At 44.6% G+C, this 19,657-nt stretch overlaps 1 protein-coding gene across 1 annotated transcript; it reads right to left on the bottom strand.

Annotated features, from left to right (window-relative positions):
• Positions 1–5,832: 5,832 nt before the first annotated feature.
• On the bottom strand, positions 5,833–10,905 carry LOC136502228 (protein SODIUM POTASSIUM ROOT DEFECTIVE 2-like). The gene is made up of 3 exons (XM_066497688.1): positions 10,336–10,905; positions 8,532–8,607; positions 5,833–6,304 (listed from the first exon to the last, which is right to left on the bottom strand). Exons 1-3 carry the CDS (start codon positions 10,795–10,797, stop codon positions 6,186–6,188), a joined length of 657 nt encoding a protein of 218 aa, XP_066353785.1. The 5' UTR covers positions 10,798–10,905; the 3' UTR covers positions 5,833–6,185.
• Positions 10,906–19,657: the final 8,752 nt, after the last annotated feature.

Below are 19,657 nucleotides of genomic sequence, written 5' to 3'. Positions count from 1 at the left end.
CTACTCCCTCTCTCCCCTAGATCCGAGCACGGAGCATGAGCGAGAGCCCATCCATTCACACACGGTCGACCGCTGCACAGCACCGGGTCGACGCACTCGAGGTTATTCCTGTTTTACTCATCATACATTGATCTTTACACACATTAATTAGCTTTGCATTACTAAAACATTGGAGTGAAATATTGCAGGCCCGGTTGGAACAAGAAATGAGGCAACATCAGGAGCTGGAGGCCGGGCAGCAGAGGATGGCGGCCCAGCTAGAGGCCGAGCGGGCCGAGCGACAGGCCTAGGCGTAGAGGCAGACGGACATTACGGAGTTCCTACAAGGGCTTGGGCAACGTGTGGGCTTCTCTCTGCCAGCTGGGCTGTTGGTTCCACCTCCGCCTCCGCGTCTGAAAGGTCCTTATTTGGTTTTGGTAATTGAGTGACAACTTAGGTGGACTAATTGTGTTTATGTGAGATACACAGGTGATTAGTCCACAGGTACATGTGTGTGAGCAACATATGCCATAGAGGTGAAAATGGCTTGGAGATGTTGCAAAGCTCACACATGTGATGATGAAGGAGCTTATTGCACATGAGACATGACATTGAGTCATGTGATCAAGGTGGAGAAGATCAAGACAAGACTTGGCTTGATGGACCGGTTGCAAGCGTGAAGGGCAAGTCGAAGGCTTTGGAGTGATGGACCACATGGCGGTGAAGCTTGAGCAAGACTTGGCGCTGATGGACGATGGCAACGGTGAAGAGCAAGTAAAGTCAAGATCGATGAACCAATATGATCACGTGATGATATGAAGTGGATCATATCATTGTTGATCGTGTTGGTGCATGTGTTGCATCGATATTGGAGGAGATGGAATGGAATGCGCAAGGCAAAGGTATAACCTAGGGCATTTCATTTCACCGGTCATAGGTGTGTAGAGAAGTATATGACTGGGTTTAGGATAGATGGCCATAATATCAAGAGGAGCAAACTTGTTTGCATATCGGTCATCTAGTGCCACTCGAGTGATCTAACTTTGCATCGTCGCTAGGATCGAGTGGCATGGCAAGTTGAGTGGCTAACATCCCTTGGGAAATGATTGTGAAAAGCTAACACACATACACATGGTGGTGTACACTTGGTGGTGTTGGCACGTCTACATAGGAGGTGGTGTTTGTAGGGTTGAGATGGGTTGGCACATCTACATTCGGCGCTTTCGGGAAAATGGATTGCTTATTTTCTATTGCGCCGGATGCAAATTCTTGTGGTTGGCTCATTGGAGCAAGGGTGAAGAAGTTAGAAGTGAAAATGAGTTGATCGCGAAGATGCTGGCGTCGTTCAACTGACCGAACGTTGGGTCTGAAAGCACCGGACGCTGGCAGGGTGCGTCCGGTCAGGCTGACGTACGGTGACGCAGAAGCTGGAGTGTGACCGGACGCTGGGCTACGACCGGACACGCCCGGTCGAAGAAATACGCCTCGGGTACCTTATTGGAAATGACCGGATGCTGGGGTCCAGCGTCCGGTCAGTTGAAGCTGCTGCGTCCGGTTAGGTCAAGTGACCGTTGGAATCGGGACACGTGGCCGTCTGCGGGTGACCGGACGCTGAGGTCCAGCGTCCGGTCAACACGACCGGAGCGTCCGGTCGGCCTGATTTTTGCCTAGTGAAGGGGTAACGGCTAGTTTAGCCCTTGGGGCTATAAATAGAAGTGGCCTTTGGCCATGGCTGGTGCTGAGCACCTAAGGGGACTTAGTGTCCATGCTTGTGAGTGCTTAGGAGCCCTCTATCACACATATACTTGATAGTGATCATTCGATTGTGTGAGTGAGCGATTCTAGTGCGATTGCATCGTGAGATTGCATCGAGTGGCACTAGGTGATCGAGTTGCAAGCCGGTGGTGCTTGTTACTCTTGGAGGTTGCCACCTCCTAGATGGCTTGGTGGTGGTCTCCATCGAAGTGCGCAAGAAGCTTGTGCGGCGCTCCGGAGAAGTGCTTGTGAGGGGCATTGTGCTCGCCCCGCGGGAGCCGCGAAGAGCAACTCTAGTAAAGCGTGTCATTGAGCTACCCTCACTCAAGGGGTAGGTTCTTGCGGCGCCCGACGTGCGGGCTTAGCGGGTGATGCTAATTAGCCGCCGAACCACCAAGTGAGCGGTCGACACAAAGAGGACTAGCATGTTGGCAAACACGTGAACCTCGGGAAAAAAATCATCGTGTCAACCTTGTTCTTCTCGTTGGTTTGCATCCCCATTACACAAGCTTGCAATTACTTTTATACATATTAAGCTTGTGTAGTTGCTCTTGTAATTAGATAGCTTGTGTAGCTTGCTAATTACCTTCTTGCTTGTGTAGCATAGAAGTAGCTCCCTTGCGTGGCTAATTTGGTTTTAGTAACCTTGTTAGTAACATTGCTTAGTTTATGTAGCTAAGTATTTGCGCTCTCTGATTAGGCATTGGTTGCCTTGTTATTGAGCATTGCTAGTGAGCTTTGTTAGCTTTGTGCTTTTGCTTACTAGCATGTGTAGGAGCTCTCTTGTTGCTTAAAATACTAGTGGCATAGGTTTATGTAACCTTGCTCCTAGAATTGTTTAGGAGAGCTCTAACTAGCCCGGCACCTTTGTTGCATAATTGTTATCTTTGCAAGGTGCTAGTGAACATATATAGTGGGGTATAGTCTTGGCTAGACCGATAGTTTTAATTCCGCATTTGTATCGGTTAGCCGACGCGATTAAGTTTTAGAAAAGACTATTCACCCCCATCTAGTCGCCATCTCGACCCTTTCAGCATCCTGCAACTGCAGCTACTCCTGTGAGTATGAAAGTTTTTTTTACTTTCGCTTGTGCTTTGCTTGTATGGTCTCAACCTTCCTTGATTAGCTATCCAAATAATCTTGTCTTACATGCAATCTTTTCTCCTTTGTGCAGTCTCCATCTGACGGTGGTTCGAATAATCCACCTCATGCACCTCCGAATGATGGAGCTGGGCCTTCACAACAGTCGTAGTGGCCGAGATTAGTGCATGTTGTATTTTTTTCATTTGTTGTTCACTTGGTGATGGACTTGTGATATACTTGTGATGCACTTGTGGACTTTGATGGACTTGTGATGAACTTATGGATTTATTTGGATGGACTTGAGCACTTATTATTATATATGTGATATATATTGTGATGGATGTGATATGTGTGGATGGATGTGTGGATGGATGAGATATATATGTGATGAATGAGATATATATGTGATGAATGAGATATATATGTGATATATGTTTGTATGAATTTATTTGTCATGATGGAATATAAAAAAATTAAAAATTACCGTTTTGGGTCACTTTGTCGAGTGTTGCACTCGGCAAAGGACCCCGTTGCCGAGTGCCATGGTTACAGCACTCGGCAAAGCTGAAAAAATGGGCGCTCGAAAAACCATTTTTCCAGCTTTGCCGAGTGCCATGACCATGGTACTTGGCAAATATTTTTTTAAAAAAAAAATTCAAACTTTGCCGAGTGTCGGCCAGAGGGCACTCGGTAAAGATTTTTTTTTTTAAAAAAAATTCAAACTTTGCCGAGTGCAGGCTAGGGGACACTCGGCAAACAATTTTTAGAAAAACAAAATAAAACATCTTTGCCAAGGGCCAGATAGAAGGCACTTGACAAAGAAACTTTTTTAAAAAAAATAAAAAATCTTTACCGAGTGCCTGCAGGGTTGGCACTCAGCAAAGCGACCGTCAACGGGGCTGGCGCCGTGACGGTCGCTTTTCTTTGCCGAGTGCCCGATAAAGGACACTCAGTAAAGAGGGCTTTGCCGATCAATTTTTTGCCGTGTGTTCTTTACCGAGTGCCACACTCAGCAAAGACTTTGCCGAGTGCAATTTGGCTTTTGCCGAGTGCCTCAAACACTCGGCAAAAAACTGAATCCAGTAGTGGTCTACATTCTGTGAAACAGTGGTATGAGAAAGGGAAAGGTCATCTAGTAGGTAGTGGCAAACAGACAAGGTTTTGGAAGGATGTGTGGTTAGATGACTGTCCTCTAAAGATTAGCTATCCAAGAATATTCAATATTTCTCATGACTAGGACATCTCGGTGTATACAGCAGGGAATCTGGGGTGGAGATTGAGCTACAGAAGGTGTTTCGGGCCTGCAGAAATGATGGAGTGGGAGGAATTCAGGGTTTCGTCGTAAATGATTGTGGATTATTTACTGCTGGCTGGTTTGGTGTGAGAGAAGAATACTATTGCAGCTTATAATCCACGATCATATACGAGCAAGCGAACAGGCTAATTAATGTCCAAGCTAGAGGGGGTTTCTTTATCAGAGGCTGATGACAGTGTGATCTGAAAACTGGAACATTCAGGGAAGTATTCTACAAGGAGTCTATACAGATTCATTACCTTTGCTGGTGTATATGATATCAGAATGATGGAGATCTGGAGCACGAATGTTCCTTTGAAGGTCCAAATTTTCTTATGGATGGCCTGGCATGACAGAATCCAAACAACGCAACAATTGAAAACGAGGAATTGGGATAAGGATGATGTATGCAAATTCTGTGATGTAGAGGAGACGGTGAACCACCTCCTTTTCCAGTGTCCAATTGCAAGGGCAACTTGGTGCTGGATCAGGGACAGTCTAGGATGGCCGAGTGCCCCAATTTCCATTACTAACTTTAAGGATCTCTTTCTTTTACATGGGGATGGGGGTGATAAAAGTCTTGTGTGGTGGGTGATGGCAGCTGTGGGCTGGGCGCTTTGGAAATCTAGAAACGACTTAGTTTTCTCTAATGTTGTGATTAAATCCCCAAAGCAAGTGGCTTATAAATCTCTCGGTTTAATGAAGCAGTGGATAAAGCTAGCAAGGAAGGATGGCGCCAAGAAGGAAGCATGGGTGGAGAAGCTAACGGAGGGGAAGACGCGCTGGTGATCTGTGCTTAGTCTGGTTACCTGTTTTTCTTTTGCCAGCCAGGCGGCGTAGTTTTGCTATTTGACTGCTCAGTGGTTGTGGTAGGTCTGGAGTTTCAGGCGGTGCTTTATATCTCTGTAAGCCTGTAATGGCGTTTCGTTGATGTCTGGAACGTTTACGTTTGCTGGTGGAGTAGTCTTTTTCCTTGCGTGCGTTTTTGTAAGCTGGTTTTCCCAGCATGACCTATCCTTTAAAGCTTTCAATATAAAGCTGGGCTATAAGCCTTTGATTTAAACTAGTGACTAGTGAGTGATCCATCCGCATGCGCCAAAACAACCGCGCGCAGCGCAAGGACTTCTCGCTCGCTCCTGTTCAAGCTAGCGAGCGAGCTACTCCGATCCAGGGCATGTTTATATGCTTCCTTTGTTTGAACCTTGGGGCAGGTCAGGCTTGCATGCACAACATAACATGCACGCGAGCTGATGCGTGAGCGACGCGCAGCCAAAAGCACAGTTCCAAACGAAAGCGGCCAAGCTCGATCAGATCAGATCAGATCAGATCAGATCAGTTCATGTTCATCCATGGTGGCAGTGGTGGATGCACGATGCGGGATAAGGGGTGGCTAAAACAATGGAGATGTTGATTTGCATGAAGATTTAATGATGAAATCAAGCTTTTGCTACAGTGATTAAGCTTGAAATCAAGAAATTAGGGGGGGCTGGAGCCCCCCCCCCCCAGCCCCCCCTGTGGATCCGCCGCTGCATGGTGGTGGTGGGTCACTCAGCGATCATCCATGGATGCATCCACAGTCGTTCGCCACCGGAACCGCGTCGTCCCACCCATATATGTCCCATGCATCCACTGATCAGATTGATCGAAAACAGAGAGGAGGTGGAGGAAAAAGCTGGTGGGCAATATATATGTAAGCAATAGCGCTGGAATAAACGAACGGAGTAAGCATCACGCACACACGGACCGACGACCCTAGGTACATCCAGCAGCAGCAAGAGGAGGTTCACCACGCGCATGCATGTCTGTGCCTGTGCCTGCCTGCATCACCGCACGACCAAGCAAGTGCATGCTAGCTAACAAGGCTTTCATCCATTGATTATTATACCATGCCATGACATACTCTCTTTAAGACTTTAACCATACGACGATACAGCTAGCAGGCAATGCAAGCAGAGATATAGCAGCAGGTTCTTCATTCTTCACTGGGGTCTGGATCGGATCTGGTTGATGGACGGATCAGAGATCGACCAATTACAAGAGACGTGGCGAGCGAGGCGGAGTAGTGGATCGATGATCAGGCGAGGAGCTCGGCCTTCTTGACCTTGGAGATGCTCTCGAGGACGCCCGCCGGCGACACATGGCCCATCACCGTCACCTTCTTGCTATCTAGGTCGATGCTGAACGACGTCACCCCTGCAGCACGTATAGTAGTCACCACCGTCATCATCATTATAACATTATCATCATCATCATCCATGCGCCGTCAGTAAAAGGGTTAATAAATGCTGACACGCAAGAATTTTCAAAGCTTCTTTTGTTTGTGCTGCGCTCCGCTCCAATGCAGGTAGTCCAAATTAACGTTCAATTTTCACAGAGTTGTATATATATATATATATATATATAGGGAGAGGCTATTCAATAGCCGGCTACAAAATAAGTTATTCTGTAGCCACCTCCATTTACTATAATTTTATATACTAATTTACCATAATGTCAATACATATTTACGATAGTTGGGTTACTATAACACATGGGGATATTTACCATAACATTATATTAAACCACTTAGTAAGGAGTTACTATAATCTCGTAAATTAACATAGTAATTATCATAACTCAAAGTGGCTACAGAATAAGTTATTCTGTAGCATATATATATATATATATATATATATATATATATATATATATATATATATATATATATATATATATATATAGAACTACTATCCTGTAGCTGGCTACAGAATAACTTATTCTGTAGCCACTTTGAGTTATGATAATTACTATGTTAATTTACGAGATTATAGTAACTCCTTACTAAGTGGTTTAATATAACGTTATGGTAAATATCCCCATGTGTTATAGTAACCCAACTATCGTAAATATGTATTGACATTATGGTAAATTAGTATATAAAATTATAGTAAATGGAGGTGGCTACAGAATAACTTATTTTGTAGCCGGCTACTGAATAGCCTCTCCCTATATATATATATATACACACACACGTACTATTTTGTAGCTGGCTGCACAGAATAAGCTATTATGTGGCCACTTTGAGTTACGATAATTACTATACTAATTTACGAGATTATGGTAACTCTCTCATAAGTGATTTACTATAGCATTATGGTAAGTATCATCTTGAATTATAGTAACCCATATATCGTAAATGTGTATTGTTATTATTGTAAATTGGTTAAAACATTATCGTAAATCAAGGTGGCCATAGAATAAGTTATTCTGTGGCTAGCTGCAGAATAGCCTTACCGTGTGTGTGTATATATATATATAGACACACACACATCAGTTGAGCCTCTAGTACTCGTGTTTGTTTAAGGTCTTGTGTTGGATGCATGTGTATCCACTTCAATCCACATGTGTTGGAGTGGATTGGAATGGAATTTAGTTTAATTTCACTCCAATCCATTTCAATATATATGGATTGAGACGAATATATGGGCATCCAAACAAGCCTAATATTATGCTGTTGTCAAATGATGGATGGATGGATCTGCATCTGCTACGGAAAAGGTGGTCCATTCATCATGTGGCATTCAGCTTGTTGATGAAGCTAGCTGCCAGCAGTACGTACTGATGATATATCCGTTCCCTGGCACTTGGGTACGTACAATGTCCGACTTCCAAATTTACGGGGGTGGGTGGGGGGGGGGGGGGGGGGGGGCGCTTACCAACAAGACCTACTAATAGCCTGCTGTCCTCATGCATTAGGCGACCCGATCATCATCATCACTTGTATTTCTGCACTTACATGATCAGGGGGCCGTCGACGTCATCATCACTGCTACTGGTAGTCGGCTATTACCTGATGTGTTGACCATTAATTTATAGGCCTCTCTAGTAGTGGCGGTGTTCAACTATATGCCCTCATGCAGCAGCTGGGTTTTATGCGTTTCTTGGATCCACCAGTCTCGCTACGTACGGCGTGTGCACAGGCGCATATGCACGCATGTGACGAAAGGACGTCTCTATAGCTACTACTAGCTAGCTCCAACCGTACCCACGCAGGAGGCGTCAGCACTCGACCACATGTACGTACTGGTGGGCCGTCGTGGCCGCCGGCCGGTCTACACGGTGGACCGCGTCAAATGCCGAGTAGGCGTGTCGTCTCCCTCGCTCTGCCCCCGGCCCGTGACGGAGAATCCGACGATCGTGCGTTTTGCGCAAACGGCCAACCTCCTTTCTCAGCTCTACCGTGGTCCCACGTTATTTGAAGCTTAGCTAGCTAGTTTGAACATGCAGTAGTACATTCATGCATGCATGCAGATGCAGCCCGTCGAGTCGAGCGATGAAAACTTGTACAAGTAGCTTATTGGAAATATATACGTACGTGCAGTATGTATATGTGCCAAGAGAACATATACATACATACATACGACGAGGATCGTACACGTACCTTCCATCTTGGAGATGTGCTTCCTGACTTTGCCTGCGCAGCCCTGGCAATGGATGGCCACCTTCATCACCACCACCTACACACACATGTAGCAGTACCACGCACGGTAAGCAATGCAATGGAGTGACCATATTCTGTAACCACCAAGAACTGCACGCATGGTCCACTTGGAAATAGTGGACTCTCTGTTAGCATCTCCAGTCTCTCACTACTCTCTGTCTGCAACGAGGGGGCACGCACTTATCCCCCTCCTGTGCTCCTGCAACTGCATCGAGCTCTAGCTGCAATTCTGGACACGGATTTGGGTTTGGGGCCATGTTTAGTTGCCCTAAATTCCAGAATTTGGCACTATGTAAAAAAAAGATTCCCCATCATACTTACGGTAGTATTATATGTTGACGAAATCAAAAACTAATTGTACTGTTTGTTTGTACTTTACCTGACAAACATTTTGAGCCTAATCAATTGACGATTGGACAATTATTAAAAAAAAAACAAAACGATACTGTAGCGCCGATTCGGTGGCCGAACTAAACGCGCCCTGGATTGGATTGGAGCCCTCCGCTCCACTCTCCTCGATCTGCTGCGACTGCAGTGTGTGTGTGAGAGAGAGAGAATAGACGGCCATGGAGATGCATCATGCATGGATGGCCTTTTCACTGTGCGCCCAGCACAAGTCCTTTTTGTTTTGATTTGTCCCCACCCCCACCCGCCTAAATAAATACTCCTTACATCAGACGAATTTACTGCTAGTTGCCAGGCATAGTCGTAGTAGGCTGGACTAGAAGATTAATAAATGTGTAATTCCCCTGGCCCCGGCGGTATAAATAAATTTTGATTAGCCATACCTTAACTACTATCTGCGCGAGAGTGAATTAATTACGGTTACGTTACGTACGCCCTCATAATTCCAAAATATCAATTTACATTGTATACTCCAATCTCCAGGTATTATTTGGTAGAAGTAACAATTTCAGTCAAGGCCCGTTTGGCATAGCTCAGCTTCACCATATAAGTTTTTTTTTTTTTTTTTTTTTTTTTTTGTAAAATAGCTTCATGAGCAACTTTTTTTTTGTCGAAGCTGAGTTGTTTTGGAACAGGTGTTTGGCAAAACAGCTTTACGTGATAGAACAATGATATAGGAGATGAAGCTAGGAGAAAAACAGCAAGCTGTTGTGAGCCATACCAAACAGACCCTAAATTATACCAATTTCGATTTATTCTCATTGACTACTCGCTCAATAGATCCATCTATCAATCAGTAATTAGCTTTTGATGAGCCTCCTACGTATATAATGCGGATGGGATAACTTGCCACGCACGAACCGTATGTTTATCTCTCTATTACTAATGGAATTGCAACGCTGACGGCGGCCCACCATGAGCCTCCTACGTCAAAGAACAGAGAGACATAAGGCGGCCTCCTACTAGGGGTGTGTGTGTTGTGGCTGTTAAAAAAGAAGGTTAACTTTTGGCTATAGATGGATGGTACTCGTAAGCAAGCATAGGCATGCATCTTGTGCTTCTATGTAATCTACTCCTTCTGTTTCAAATTATAAAAACTAACCAAAAAACAACTAACAAACTACACTACAGTTTGAAATGGAATGCAATGGAGGGAGTAATTATTCTTAGCTGTGAATTTTGGAAAGACGGTAACTGAAATGATCAGATATACCTGGCTACTCCAAAATTAGCAGTAGAATAATAATATACTAACTGCTGTCTTATACTAGCAGCAGCAAAGCAAAGGATCCGAAACGAGGGGCGCGCGCGTCCGTTAGTTATTACTAACGTCACGTACCTGGAGCAGCTGGTCGCCGGGCGCCGCCGCGACGGCGGCGGCGGCCTGCACGCGCTTGGCCGCCGCGGCGAGGTCCTTGGGCGGCGCCTCCTTGCTGGGGCTCTTGGTCACCATGGGCAGCGTCACGGCCACGGGCGCACGCGCGGCGGCGCGACGCTGCCTCTCCACGCGCGGCTTGCATGACGCGCTAGCAGAAGCAGCAGTCGCAGCCGGCGGCGCAGCAGCAGCCCTGGGCGCCGCGAACCGCCGCGACGACGTGGAGTGGCGCTGGCGGCCACCGTCGTCGCCGGCGCCGCCGAGGCGCGCGTACCTGACGTCGTGCAGGACGCGGCGGGCGTCGTCGTCGGTGGCGGCCACGATGGTGCGGTCGGCGCGCCGGGCCACCACCATGGACCGCGCGTCCCCCGGCACGCACACCGCCGTCGCCGCCTGCGACCGGCACAGCATCCCGCCCGCCCTCATCCTGCCGCCGCCGCCCGCCTTCCTCTCCTTCACTGCGCCCAACACGGCACAGAACGTACACACGCGCGCACGCACGCCAAGGACAGAAGATAGAGCGGATGGAGAAGCTTGTTCTTGATTGTTTTGCGACAGAGAGCGAAGGGATTTATGTTTATCCAAGAGAGAAGAGGGAAGAGACAGACGAGAGGGAGCACCGCCGGAATTCTCAAATTTACCGAGTGTTTTTACGTTTGCCGGGTGTATTTCCTCAGGCACTCGATGAATAAGTGATTTACCGAGTGCTGCGTTAAAAACACTCGGCAAAATAGAAGGTTTGCCGAGTAAAAGAGTGGGTTTGCCGAGTGTAAAAAAAAATACTCGGCAAAAAAATAAAATATTTTTTCTAGAAAAGAATGAGAAGAAAAAAAATAAAAAAAACATTTATCGAGTGCTAGATCTACAACACTCGGCAAAGAAATATAAAATCTTTTTTCTCAAAAAAAGGAGAAGCAAAAAAATAAAAAAAAAACTTCATCGAGTGCTAAATCTACAACATTCGACAAAGAAATATAAAATCTTTTTTTTTAAAAAAAAAGGAGAAGAAAAAAAATAAAAAAAATCTTTGCCGAGTGCTAGATCTACAACACTCGACAAAAAAATTCGTGGAAATAAAAGCCTCACTGCCTCGCACACCGCCCCCTCCGTCAACCCGCACGCCGTGTAATGGAAACGGAGATCCCGATCTTCCATCAGGTAGAGATAACTATCGTTGTGGCTTAGAATGACACACCGATCCGGCTTCAGATCGAAAGATCGAACCCTGCAATATTAGCACCACAACTCCTCTGGTTATCAACCGAGACACAGATCTGGTTGACCTCGCCAAGAAAGCTAATCTCTGCCTGCGCAACGAAGAACACAAGCAAGAACAAGAAAAAAGCAACCAAATTGCATATGATTGATTAATCTCACGAAGTTTGGGTCTCACAAACCGATGAACGGTGAAACTATTCTTAACAGATTAATCTAAATAAAACCACAAAACCTAATGATGGCGGCGGTGTATGATTATAAAGGTCTTAGGGTCGTCGCCTACCCTGGACACGCTTCACGGTCCATTGGAACAAAAGACGGTGTCGCAGCACCCTGATAGATTCTGGACGTTGATTTGTTTCGATGATTCCCATTAATTTTGGAGGCCTTTTGATGTGAGACCACTTGTATTGGTTTTCTTATTAAATTAGCTTTTCAACCATATGTGGATCGTCGAAAACAGAGTTCAGATGTGTCTTAGGTGACTAGTTTAAGGCAGACTGGTCCTGAAGGCCAAGACAGACTCGAAATCATGTTGGACCGGGCCTCTGGTTTCTGTTGAAGGTCCTTGCTGGTCATCAACGCCTCCACCTCTTCCTCTAAGTCCCTCATGACCCTCTCCAATGTTCCTAAGCAAGATAACATCATTAGTTAGTAGTCTATTCTCAAAAGTATGAAAAGGAACGCTTAAAAACGAGCTCACCTCTAAATTGAGTTGACGCATTCGAGCTCAGGTCATTGGACTTTGCATGGCGATTGGAGGATCAGCGGGTACATCTAAAGGAGTGATGTCCTCATCCTCCTCCTCCTCTTGAAACTGAGTCATCCTCGACTCAAGTTCATCTTCTTCTCCCAAATAAGACTTTAAATCTGTAATGTTAAAGGTGGGACTAACCCCAAACTCGGGTGGCAACTCTAGTTTGTAGGCATTATCATTTATTTTCTCAATTATCTTATAAGGATCAGCTACTCTTGGCATTAATTTAGACTTACGCAGCTCAGAAAATCTATCTTTTCTCAACTGTAACCAAACCAAATCACCCGGTTCAAGTTTAATTTCTTTTCTACCTTTACTACCAGCAATTCTATACTTTTTATTCATTCTTTCAATATTTGCTTTAGTTGTTTCGTGCAACTTATGAATGAATTCAACATGCTCTCTAGCATCACTATGTGTTCTCTCAGTGGTAGGTAAAGGCAAAAGATCAATAGAAGCGCGAGAGTTAAAACCATATACTACCTGAAAAGGAATTACCTTGGTGGTGAAATGTTCCGCCCTGTTATATGTAAACTCTGCATGCGGCAAACACTCTTTTCATATCTTCAAATTGCGCTTCAAAATGGCTCTCAACATGGTGGACAATGTTCGATTCACTATCTTAGTTTGTCCATCAGTTTGGGGATGATATGTTGTAGAAAACAGCAGCTTGGTCCCCAATTTATTCCACAAAGTGCGCAAAAAATGACTCAAGAATTTTGTATCGCGATCTGAAACCATAGTAGAAGGCATACCATGCAAGTGAACGATTTCTTAAAAGAAAAGGTCAGCAATATGAACATCATCGTCGCTCTTATGACAAGAAATAAAATGTGTCATCTTAGAAAAAAAGATCAACCACCACAAAAATACTATCCCTCCTCCTCTTCGTCCTTGGCAAACTCAACACAAAATCCATAGATATGTCAGCCCAAGGAGTAGAAGGAACAGGAAGAGGCATATACAAACCATGTGGGTTCAACCGCGACTTAGCTTTTTGACATGTGGTGCACCGAGCCACGTACCGTTCTACATCTCGCCTCATCCTAGGTCAAAAGAAATGTGTGGACAGCACTTTCTCTGTCTTCTTAGCTCCAAAATGTCCCATCAATCTATCTCTATGTGCCTCCTGCAACAACAAAAGATGAACGGAGCCAACTGGAATGCATAGGCGGTTAGCTCTTAACAAAAATACATCATTGATCATAAACTTATTCCATGTACGTCCTTCTCTACAATTTAGCAACACGTCCTTAAAATCAGGATCAAGCGCATATTGTTCTTTTACTGATTCAAGCCCAAAAATCCGACAATCAAGTTGGGATATCAATGTATATCGTCTAGACAAAGCATCAACAATCACATTATCCTTTCCTTTCTTATGTTTGATAATATAAGGAAAAGATTCAATAAATTCAACCCATTTAGCATGCCTACGATTCAGATTATATTAAGAGCGAAGATACTTAAGTGATTCATGATCAGAGTAAATAACAAATTCTTTAGGCCACAAATAATAACGCCACGTCTCTAAAGAACAGACAAGTGCATACAATTCCTTATCATACGTGGAATAATTAAGAACAGGACCATGTAATTTTTCACTAAAGTAAGCAATGGGTTTACCATCTTGCATCAAAACACCCCCAACGCCAACTTCACTAGCATCACATTCTAGCTCAAAAGTCTTACCAAAATTTGGAAATTGTAGCAATGGTGCGTGTGTGAGCTTGCCCTTCAAAGTGTCAAAGGACTCCTCATGTGTCTTTCCCCAATGAAACACCACCCCTTTCTTCGACAACTCATGCAACGGGGCAGCAATGGTGCTGAAATCTTTGACAAACCGGCGGTAGAATCCTGCAAGACCAAGAAAACTCCTCACCTATGTGACAGTTTGGGGGACCGGCCAGCTCTTTATGGCTTTAATTTTCATCTCATCCACCTCAATTCCCTATAGAGTTACAACATAGCCAAAAAACGAAACTCGATCCGTGCAAAAGATGCACTTCTCAAGGTTACCAAATAAACGTGCATCACGTAAAGCATTAAAAACAGCACATAAGTGATCCATATATTCATCAAAAAACTTATTGTAAATCAATATATCATCAAAGTAAACTACCACAAAACGATCAATAAAAGCTCTTAAAACCTCATTCATTAAGCGCGTGAAAGTGCTAGGTGCATTTGTCAAACCAAAAGGCATTACTAACCACTCATACAACTCAAATTTGGTTTTAAACGTAGTTTTCCATTCATCTCCAAGTTTCATTCTAATTTGATGATAGCCACTTCGCAAGTCAATCTTGGTGAAAATTATAGAACCACACAACTCATCAAGCATGTCGTTTAGCCTAGGAATACGATGATGATACCAAATAGTAATATTATTGATGGCTCTACAATCAACACACATACGCCAAGTTCCATCTTTCTTAGGAACCAAAAGTATAGAAATAGCACAAGGACTAAGGCTTTCACGTACATACCCATGGTCCAAAAGGTCTTGGAATTGCCGCTGAATTTCCTTAGTCTCCTCGAGATTAGTTCGATAGGCAGCACAGTTGGGCAAGGTTGCTCCCAGAATTAAATTGATTTGATGCTCTATCCCTCTTATAGGTGGCAGCCCCAAGGGTATCTCAGCTAGAAAAATGTCCTCATACTCCTGCAAAAGGTTAGTGACAGCAGGAGGCACCGAGCTAACAATATCATCAAGTGAAAACATAGCTCGTTTGCATACCAAAGCATAGCAAATATCATCATCAGAAATTTCAGCAAAGTCACATTTTGTTGCAAGCATAACACCACCCTTCAATTTAATCCCCTTAGCCTTAGAAATAGAAGTAGACTTATCCTTTTTAGATGGGAGAATAGAATTAGCAACTTGCTGATTTTTAGATTGAACATCATTCAAACTAGCAGCACGTTCTCTATCAGCTTGTACAATTTGAGCAGGGGTCAAAGGTACCAAAGTAATTTTCTTTCCTTTATGCTCAAAGGTGTATTTATTATTTCTACCATGGTGTGTAGCATCATTATTATGTTCCTAAGGATGACTTAATAAGAGTGAACAGGCTTGCATAGGTACCACATCACAATCAACAGAATCAACATAAGAACCAATAGAAGATGAAATTCTATAAGTTTATGTTACCTTTGCTTTTTCAGAATTATTTAGCCACTGAATATGGTATGGACGTGGGTGTGGGTGTGTGGTCAAGCCAAGCTTCTTGCCCAAATCAGAACTCACCAAATTATTGCAGCTACCTCCATCAATAACGACACGTGCTCGACGGTTGCTGATGATGAAGAAAATCTAGAACAAGTTATGGCATTGTAGGTTCTCAGGTTGCTGCACTTGTGAGCTGAGCACCCGCTGTATAATGATGCTCTTATAGGCTATCGTGGCCTCGTCACCGAGGACTTCGCCGTCCTCCTCATCTGCATCTTGGTCTTCTTCATCCTCAATGTCAGAGGTGCTGATGTAACCATCTTCCGTAGCAATATATGCCCCCTGACTTGGGCGGTCCTTTTGCACATGGCCAATGCCATGGTAGCAGTGGCACTGAATGCCCAAAGTGCGTCCCATCGATGCAATGGATGAGGCACTCTTGGTAGGCACCTACAAAGAATTTTTACCTGAATCTGAAGGTCGTGCGGGAGGTGCCTTAGGTTGTAGCAGTAACTCTAGAGGCTGTTGGTCGCTGCTCGCTGGTGGAGGTGCCCAAAAAGTGGTTGGCTTGGTCAGCCCTAAAGATGGTGCCGAGCATGGCGTGTATATGGTGCTAACCTTGCTCTTGCTCTGCTATTCACGCCCCTGCAATTCCTTTTCTGCAAGCATAGCAAACTAAAATAATTGGTTAACAGTGTTAAATTCTTTATAATCAATAATGTTCTGAATCTTGTGCCTCAAACCCAAATAAAAACAATAAATGGAATCTTCGTTCTCCTCGACAACACTACAACGCATCAATCCCTTTTGGAGCTCACCATAGTAATCCTGTACAGATTTATCTCCTTGTTCTAAATGCATCAATTTCTTACACAAGTCTCTATGATAAGAAGGAGGTACAAAACAATCACGCATACTACCTTAAGTTCTTCCCACGAACTAGGTAAAGCATCTTGTGCAGCTAGCCCATTCCACCAAATAATGGCAAATCCTTAAACTCACTAGTAGCTTGTCGAACTCTATGATGCTCAGGCACAAGGTGGGTGCTAAACTTTTGTTCTACTGTCATCTCTCAATCAAGATATCCCTCAGCATCATAATGACCCCAAAAAGATGGTATTGTGAACTAAATCTTTGCATAAGGATCATCGGGCACACGGTGATTATTACCTTGATGGTGGTGGACACCACCCATACCTGTTGTATTGCGGCGAAGACATCATCATAATCTTGCTTGTCGGAAGGCTGATCGATCTATGTTCTCACTGGCATCATGCACCGTGTCTTCTGGCAAGAGACCATCGGTGTTGCTACCGGAGATGTCGTTATTGCCCGCCACAAAGGTTTCCAACTCAGCAACCTTGTCGGTTAGCGTGGAAATTCGTTTGTCCAATCTCTCCATGTTGTTGCCAATGTTGAGTTCAATGAGTGTGTCAGTGACGGTCTTCCTAATAGCCTCATTCATCCTTTTTTGGGCATCCTCTACAACAGATTGCAGTTGCTCTTGGCTGACACACTCATTGAAACCCTTAGGATTGTTATCTCCAGTCTGATCACCTCCTGTCATTGTAAACACAAAAAACAGGGACAAACGGTGAAAGTTATCCCTAACAAATGACTACGTGGTTCCAGTTGCAATGGTGTTACTTTTCACAGCAAGTGGAAGTATCTTACCAAGCTTTTACAAAGTTCTTACCAACACAAGCAGTGGGTAGTACAACCAACGACTGGTTCGTGATACTTGTGAGGCAGTGGTACCGAGATTGTAAGCCCTTTTTTTGTACTGATCTGAAGAGTTTGTGGAGCTTGGGAAGGCATCACAAAGAATATTATGTATATCTGGCACACAAGTCAGTAACAGAAAGTAATGCTGAATTATAGTCCAAAGTACTTGTTCTCGTTGCTGATCTAAAATGTTCCAAGTATCAGGTGTGTAACAAACAAGTATGGTGGATAGCAAGGTGATAGGGGTGTGAAAAACAAGTATGGTGGATGGCAATAGCAACACAAATAAAAAACCAGACAACACACACTAACACAGCTACACTTTGGCCTTCTCTATGTGCTCCTCTAGATATTGTTCCTCTTTTGTCCCTCTCTTTTTCTATTTTTTTGGGCTATCGTTGTTTTTTTTTAGAAAATTTTGACTTGTTTTATATTTTCCTTCACTTAAGAGCACAAAATAAGTAACCACAGAAAATATGAGCTTAAACAAGTGAAAGGCGTGGCCTGTGGAAATTTTAGAAGACGTGCTTAAAATCGACAAAAAGCTTGTGACCATGAAAAGGGGATCTTGTGACCAGTTTTTGACCAAATTAAAAATCTTCGTCCCCGACAACGCAGGGGATGGATGGATCCAAAAATATTTTCTGATCGATTTTGATATATGGAACGTCGAAATTCGAGTTCGTATGCGAAAATTAGACCAATTTAAGAATTGGCTCCGAATTTGAGGACAAAACGGGAACAATGTGCGCAAAATTGGTCACAGAAGCAAATATTTGATGGAAACGATGGGGGAAAAATACACGAACTGAACTCTAACATGACCCTAACTAGCAACAAGACCTCGACTAGGACACAAACTCAACACGACGGACTCTAAAAACTAAATATGCAAAGGCTATGGCGCAGAAAGGTTCTAGGACAGGAAAAAAAAGTTATGGCACTGAACTATGGGACGGGATGCGAAACACTCCAAACTATGGGATAAATATGAACCTGACGGTATACCTTAGCTTTGATTACCACTAATGAAATGGGGATCCCAATCTTCTGTCAGGTAGTGATAACTATTGTTGTGGCGGAGAATGGACACACCGATCCGGCTTTAGATGGAAAGATCAAACCTTGTAATCTTAGCACCACAACTCCTCGATTATCAATCAAGACACGGATCCAGTTGGCCTCACCAAGAAGGCTAATCCCTGCCTGCAATGAAGAACATAGCAAGAAAAGAAGAAAGCAACCAAATTGCCAGATGATTGATTAATCTCATGAAGTTGGGGTCTCACAAAACGATGAACGGCGAAACTGTTCTTGACAGATTAATTTAAGCAAAACCCTAAAACCTAATGACAGCGGCGGAGTATGATTATAAAGGTCTTAGGTTCGTTGCCTACCCTGGACACGCCCCCTAATGGGCTCAAACACGAACATGGTCCATCGGAAAAAAGACGGGTGTTAGCACTGCACAGATTCTAGATGCTAATTTGTTTTGACGATTCCTGTTGATTCTGGAGAGCTTTGATGTAGACCACTTGGATTGTCTTCCTTAAAATTAGTTTTCCAAACCATATGTGGATCGTAAAAAAAATGGAGTCTGGATGCGTACTAGGTGACCAGTTTAGGCAGACTGGTCCTGGAGGCCGGGCAGACTCGAAATCATATATGGACCGAGCCTCGATTCTATGAACGTCCTTGCTGGTCATCAACGCCTCCACCTCTTCCTATAAGCTACCTCATTGACCCTCTCCAATGTTCCTAAGCAGATAATATCATTAGGTAGTATGTCTATTCTCAAAAGTACAAAAACAACACTTTAGAACGAGCCCACCTCTAAATTGAGTTGACGCATTCGAGCTCGGGTCATTGGACCTTGCATGACGATGGAGGAGCGGAAGCGGGGTACATCCGAAGGAGTGAGTCCTCATCACCGTGTGCCCTCCTTCCCTCCCTCCTAGCTCCCCTCTCCTCTCCTCATACGGCCCCGCCCCCCTCCTCCCTCTCCGGCATGCCCTCGCCCTCCTCCCTCTCCCTCTCCCTCTCCGGCACCTCTCTCCTCCCTCCGGTGGTGGCGTGGTGCAGGGAGGCCAAATCCGGTGGTGGTGTGGCATGGGGAGGCTGGATCTGGTGGCAGAGCGGCATGGGGAGGCCGAATCCGGGGCACCCTTTCTCGATCCGGGGGCGCGCGTGGCATGGGGAGACTGGATCCGGTGGCGGCGCGTCACGGGGAGGCGGATCCGGTGGCGGAGCGGCGTGGGGAGGCTAGATCTGGCGGCGCCCTTTCTTCCTCCAACGGCACCCTCTCTTCTATCTCCCTTCGGTCGGTGGTAGAGTACAAGTGTGGAAGATTTTGCCAAATTGCAAAGTTAAAGACAAGGAATCAAATTTCTCTTGGGGGTGATAAATGTCTATGG

Source organism: Miscanthus floridulus, chromosome 13 (genome assembly GCF_019320115.1).
Source record: "Miscanthus floridulus cultivar M001 chromosome 13, ASM1932011v1, whole genome shotgun sequence".
Lineage (NCBI taxonomy): Eukaryota > Viridiplantae > Streptophyta > Magnoliopsida > Poales > Poaceae > Miscanthus > Miscanthus floridulus.
This window is presented reverse-complemented; position numbering and strand designations above follow the sequence as displayed.

Excerpts from the sequence above, each read along its gene's own strand:
- LOC136502228 (XM_066497688.1), bottom strand. The coding sequence starts at position 10,797 with ATGAGGGCGGGCGGGATGCTGTGCCGGTCGCAGGCGGCGACGGCGGTG. Across the intron at positions 8,608-10,335 it reads CCGGCGACCAGCTGCTCCAG|GTGGTGGTGATGAAGGTGGC; the intron begins GTACGTGACGTT and ends ATGTGTGTGTAG. Across the intron at positions 6,305-8,531 it reads GCACATCTCCAAGATGGAAG|GGGTGACGTCGTTCAGCATC; the intron begins GTACGTGTACGA and ends TACGTGCTGCAG.